The 6,106-nt window shown below is 39.6% G+C and overlaps 1 protein-coding gene across 1 annotated transcript in view; it reads left to right on the forward strand.

The window, feature by feature from the left end:
* The first annotated feature begins 346 nt into the window (after positions 1–346).
* Positions 347–6,106, forward strand: part of LOC103802371 (melanopsin-like) — a 20,715-nt gene continuing 14,955 nt past the window's right edge. Inside the window, 4 exon segments of the mRNA XM_009074836.1 lie at positions 347–486; positions 2,691–2,824; positions 4,356–4,559; positions 4,987–5,172. Of these exon segments, the coding sequence (XP_009073084.1) occupies positions 353–486; positions 2,691–2,824; positions 4,356–4,559; positions 4,987–5,172 (658 nt within the window). The 5' untranslated portion in view covers positions 347–352.

Here is a 6,106-nt window from a genome sequence, read left to right on the forward strand (position 1 = left end):
GTCAGCCAGCACTGTGCCCAAAAGTGTGGGAGTTACCCAGGGTGAGTTTTATGCTAGTGCATCTTTGCCTTTTCCATATCATTGTCATAAATTCCTTAGTTGCCTTTTCCAGTCTGTTTTCCCTGCTGCTGTTTTCTTAAGATAAATCTCTACTGTCAAAGTAATGAAAGTTACTTGAGGGAGACTCGATTGCAGGGGATGTGAACAGAACTCAGAGCTGTGTATTTCATTTGCATTACCCGTGGAAGCGAACGCTCTGCCTTTCTTCAACAGCCTAAGCATATGTTCCCTGGAATAAGTGTCTTGAATGGACTCAGCTTTTCTTTTCCTTTTTTGCATGCAGGGTTTGAACATGAGCACCCAGCCACACACTGTGACCAAGGTAGAGATCCCCAGCCATGTTCTTTACACTGTAGGAACGTGTGTGCTCATTATTGGCTCCGTTGGCATCATCGGAAATCTCCTAGTTCTCTACGCATTTTTCAGGTACAAATATTCCTTCTCTGGTTAATCTGACTGGCCTTGAGGTTCACATGTGCCTGTGTGCACATGTGTACTTGCATCACTGATAACCTTGGTATAAATTCCTCATGTTTGAAGGAATGAAAGAAAATTAATACCCTGTTCTATAAACAAGTCCAACTGGAAGTTTAAAGAATGGTTTAATATTTTTATTGATAGAAACTGTAGTCTCCCTGTTGCAGACTTCTTCAGTAACCCTGCAGTATTTGCAGAAATACTTGATAAACACTGACACTCTTCCCAGCAGCCCAGATGTCCTGGAAGGACTAAGAAAGCAATATGCTACATGAAATGAGCTCGTGCCACCAGTGTATTCCCTGCTTCAGGCAGATCATAGGATTTCTGTCAGTTCGTGTGCTCTCTTGGCTTCTGTACAGGTAATAGACAGCCAAAACTACTGCAGCTAGACTATGCAAAATTCTCATGGAAAAAAAAAAGCTGCCTTCTGTCCTACACTGTGGTGCTGGATTTCACAATCCTCCTTGTTTACTGCTTGCTGTCATTACGTGTGTTGATGCACAGGGGGCTTACAATGCTAGAGGCATCCGTGGGGTTATGAACCAAGCATTAGTTTCCTAGTCTGAAGTGTTTCAGACAAATAGATCAGTTGTTTTGAATAACTGGCTTCAAATACGACTCAGAGGAGAAATTTAATTCCCTGCACCTGTAAATACCTTCATGATTTTTAAATGCAGTGCAAGCTCTGCATTTTTCTTGAACTGTGTCTGTTTTAGCAGGTGGAATAAAAGCATTAACTTGTCATAGTAAAAAAATCTGCACAGGCAAACAAGCACCTGAAAAGGGTGAACTCTGCACCTTCTCTCACCCAGCTGCAGGCAGTTATAAAACCCAAGTATTTGTTAGAATTCAGAGCATTGAGATGGCTTTCTTAACTTTCCTTTTAAGTGTTTGTATATCAGCATGAGGAAAGAAATTCATGTTAGCTGCAAATACTGATATTGCAAAGCACATCAGAGAGGCCTCAGTTGTTCAGCTTTTAACATTAAAGGATGTTTAAGGGAAAAGAAAGAATTACTTCAAACTGTTGAGAATTACTGCATGCAGGTTGCAAGAACAAAACTGTTTTATAAACATATAAGCATATAAAATCCCACCTCCTCCCTATCTCACAGAGTGTGCCAAGTCATCTCTTTTTGTATGATATGTACCTAACACTCTGAAAAGTCCTGAATTCAAACTCTAGGTATCAAAGCTCTTTACCATACAGCCTATACAGTGATTCACACTGAGGGACTACTAGTTCAGTGTTACACCTTCTTATTATACCCCCCAAAAGTGACAGTTCTAAGGTGTATTTGGGTGAGCTGAACTCACAAATTAGTTTGCCTTTCCTAGTTGGACACAATATTTAATCAGAGCAACAAAGTCATGTTCAACCAAGTAACTCCAAGTGAGAGGTTCTTTGTCATGTTACCAGTATCTTTATTCCTCTCAACCAGAGGGTAATCTTGAATACCCACTCTAGGTTTCCAAGGATATCCCTAGGAAATGAGACAATGTGAGGTGGTAAGATGTGGGAAAAAAAAAATGGAAGTGATGTTTGTTTTCTTTGGCTCAGCTTTGCTTGCAGACTGTCTGCTGCTTTCACACTCCTTGTTGTGACTTTTAATGTTGCCTGTTCATCTGCAGCTGAGAGCTTTTGTACTCTCTTAAGAGATGTACATGAGAAAAAGTACTTTCTCCAAACTCTGTGCATGCTCTGCTTGTGCCATAGCACTTGGCAAAAGGTTATTTAGGTAATGTGTCAGCTCTTCAGGTCAACAATTTTCAAAATATCACAAAAAGGAGATCCTTTGTGTCTGTAACCTTCTTCAGATCCTGGTCTTGTGCAGTGCAGGACACACTCAGTATTACAGCACTTAAAGGGAACTGCTCTTACCCTGAGCAAATCCGTATTTATCAAGACAGCTGAAGGTCTCCTCAGTTTGAAGAGGAAACAATCCATTTTATCCCCTCGCTCTTATCAGTCATCATTTTGAAATTACTACAGCTGTAGCTACAGTAATTGACTGATGATTACCACACATTTCACTGCAAGTTACCCTTGATTCCAACATGGACAGTATTTGTTTATGCTAGTAAGCAAACTTATAAAGTTAACTGTTCACTCTGTCTATTTAAAATCATGTGTTTCTCATGTTTTTAAGCAACAAGAAGCTGAGGACACCCCAAAACTACTTTATAATGAATTTAGCTGTGAGTGACTTCCTGATGTCGGCTTCTCAGGCACCTATGTGTTTTGTCAACAGCTTGCACAGAGAGTGGATACTTGGAGATATAGGTACTTTTCAACACTAATTAATACCTCACCAGCTCTACACTGTCTGCAGCCTATTTTAGCCATAAGAGTCTTGGAGGCAGCAGCACAAATCTCTTGAGTTACAGGCCCAATTCTTGACATCATCAGTCAGCATGATGGTACATATTTTGTATTATACATTTGAATTCCTTCATCTTACATAATTTGGAAAGAAAAGAGTCAACATCAACATACAATCACATTACCCTTTAGCTTCTAAGTTCAGATGCTATGGCTGAAAATAGGTAGAAAATTATGTTAAGTTGTAAGTAGCTTTCTGTATTAGCTTAAGGGATAGTTACTACTTTTATTAAAAAATGTATGTTGATATCCATTAGCATACTTTTAGAAATCTCACATTTAATTAAGAGATTTAACAGTAGCCAGTTGAGGACTCTGCAAATTTAAGCTCCTTTCTTTCCAACTGCAAGAAAGAAAAGGTCAGTTGAGGACTCTGCAAATTTAAGCTTTTTTCTTTCCAACTGCAAGAAAGAAAAGGTGACAAATGCCCTGATTATAGCTGAAATGTGAGTATAGCAAGATCCTCAGAAGGCATGATGCTCTGCTTGGTGCAGTTAATCACATCATTGGGTGAAGATTTGCACCAAGTAGTTGTTATGTAATGGTGGAGCAAGCCCAGAGACCACATACTCTTTAGCAGCACAGAAGGGACCCTTCCTTAGTTTGAGGATGTTTTCAGTCTCACATTGAAGCAGTATAAATTATCATGCTCCCACAAAAGAGTCAAGTGATTTGGCTTGAGTAGGATTTGGTCCTTAGCTGCAGGTGACTTATAAAGACTCTAGAAGTCTGTTTTAAGATTGAATCTGGCATTTTGACTGCCTGCCATTCCCAGTGGGCTCTTGTCTATAACCACATGAGGTAATGCAAAATCTCAAAAAATGGGTGATCTTTTAACAAAGTTTTCTGAATTAAATTATGGACAGCATAACTGTGCAAGCTTTCATTAGTGCAATGCCTGAATGCAGAGGGTGGAAAAAAATCTGTTTCATGTAAAAAGTGTCAGCTTTTTAAAAAAGTGCTGCCATTACATATAGGAGTTGGAGCTATGTATTACAGCTGGTCTTTTAGTCAGAAAATTTAAACCCCTTCTACATTTTTAAGCCATGTAAACCAAAGTAATTTTTTGAAACACCCATCTGTCATTAGCAGGGAGATGTCTGCTGCAGCCTATTGAGATCAATATATTGGGCAACGGTCCAGGAAAATATAAATTTAATTAGACTGGATTTCCTTTGAGGCAATTTTCCATTGACAAAAGGTTCCCAGTTGCAGCCTGCAGTGGAGTAGGACTTGTTAAATACATATATTTGTATTTTATTTAGATTTGTGTTTTTCTAAGAAACATTTAATAACTATGAAATTAGGAGGCTAAGAAAATTCTTCTAATGAGAGATAAGTCCTGAGGCAGGAAAAAAAAAAAGGGAGGTTTATTATGACGGGCTCTGAGAGAAAACAAGAAAATCCCTAATGTTGCCCTTTTCTGCTTCAGGCTGTGACTTGTATGCTTTCTGTGGGGCACTCTTTGGAATAACTTCAATGATGACTTTATTGGCTATCTCTGTGGACCGGTACCTCGTGATCACTCAGCCCCTGCGGTCCGTACGGTGGACTTCAAAGAAACGCACCGTGCAGATCATTGCCGTCGTGTGGCTGTACTCACTGGGCTGGAGCGTGGCTCCGCTCTTCGGCTGGAGTATGTTGTCTACTCTCTCTTTCTTCTAGCCTTCCCTATGTGGTCTGTTTTAGTCTTGCTTGGGGTATAAAAATAAGAGTTTTCTCATAAGTTCCCTGGAGGGTGCCTAGTCACCAGCTGATGGCTTGTTGTACCATATAACTACACCTGCTGTGTTGCAGAGAGCCTCTCTCCCTGTCCCCAGATTGTGTTCAAGCAGAACAAATTGCAGATGGAGTATTAGATCTGTATCTGAGAGTCTGGCAGTCAGGTCCTCCTCTACACATGTGCACTCCCATTCTCAGATCACATGTATAATACAGACAGCACAGCTCTTGAACACTATGTATACAGTATGGGGTTTATTTTAAGGGCTTAGTTGTTGGAGAACAACAACTGTGCAAACCTTGGGTGTATGTGCTACTAATGTACTCCATGTATTCCATAGGTTCCTATGTGCCTGAAGGCTTGATGATATCCTGTACATGGGACTATGTAACCTACTCCCCTGCAAACAGAAGTTACACAATGATTTTATGTTGTTGTGTGTTTTTTATTCCCCTGATAATAATATTCCATTGCTATTTATCTATGTTCCTGGCCATAAGACGTACTGGCAGGTAAGCAATGTAGTTGAAAGAAGTACATATCCCTTTTCTTGTATTTGAAGATTTTCTTAATTTCTTTAGCTGCAGAAAAATCTGAATCAAAAGTAATCTGAATTGAAACCGGAACTGCAATCTGGTGTAGTGAAAAGTGTCCCTGGTCTTGACAGGGGAGTTGAAACTAGATGATTTTTAAGGTCCCTTCCAACCCAAACAATTCTATGATTCTATGATTCCATTCTATGTTCTCAGTGCACCAGGAAGGAGTTTGTTACCCTAATGGCTAGTAATTAATGTCTTCAGACTGAAATATATCTTCATTTTAACAACACTGATATGTAAAAATTGTCATTTCTATGCTAAACTGTATAAAATGCTTAACCATAGAAAATTGTTTTTTTAAATAAAATATGGGATGTTTGGTGTGAGAAGAGAATTTGATGGGACATTTTTTGGCAAAAATATTAGGACTGCCTAGTCCTCCCCCCTGAAAATACTCATCTCTAGTGGATAAATCTGCAGGTAACTAAAAATGTCTCTGTACTGGGACAGGTTCCTCAGAGCTGTCAGGGTATTCCAGCACATGGTACCTCGTGAACTTAAATTTATGCAAGCTGTTCCTCCCTTGAAAAGGATTTGATTTTTTCCATCCAGCTCTGTCTTTTCTTGCTCAACCTCTGAGAGCAATGAAGGGCAAGAAGTACCAATTTCTGCCCCTTTGCAACCTGAAACCTTCCTTGTGTTAGGATAAGGACAAGGCAGTCCTGTCCTGTAGTCACAGGTGTTTTAGCTCAGCCTCACAGGCAAACAGAATGCTTGCAACAATTTTACTACATTTATTATCTTCTAGAGTTTTTAAATATCAGAGGACAAAAGGAGAATTAGAGCAGGGAAATATGAAACCTGCTTCATTTTGCTGAGAACGTTAGAGATGTTGTACTTCACTTTTTCACTGTCCTGCTG

The sequence above is a fragment of the Acanthisitta chloris genome, unplaced genomic scaffold (genome assembly GCF_000695815.1).
Source record: "Acanthisitta chloris isolate BGI_N310 unplaced genomic scaffold, ASM69581v1 scaffold11655, whole genome shotgun sequence".
In the NCBI taxonomy this organism is placed as follows: Eukaryota; Metazoa; Chordata; class Aves; order Passeriformes; family Acanthisittidae; genus Acanthisitta; species Acanthisitta chloris.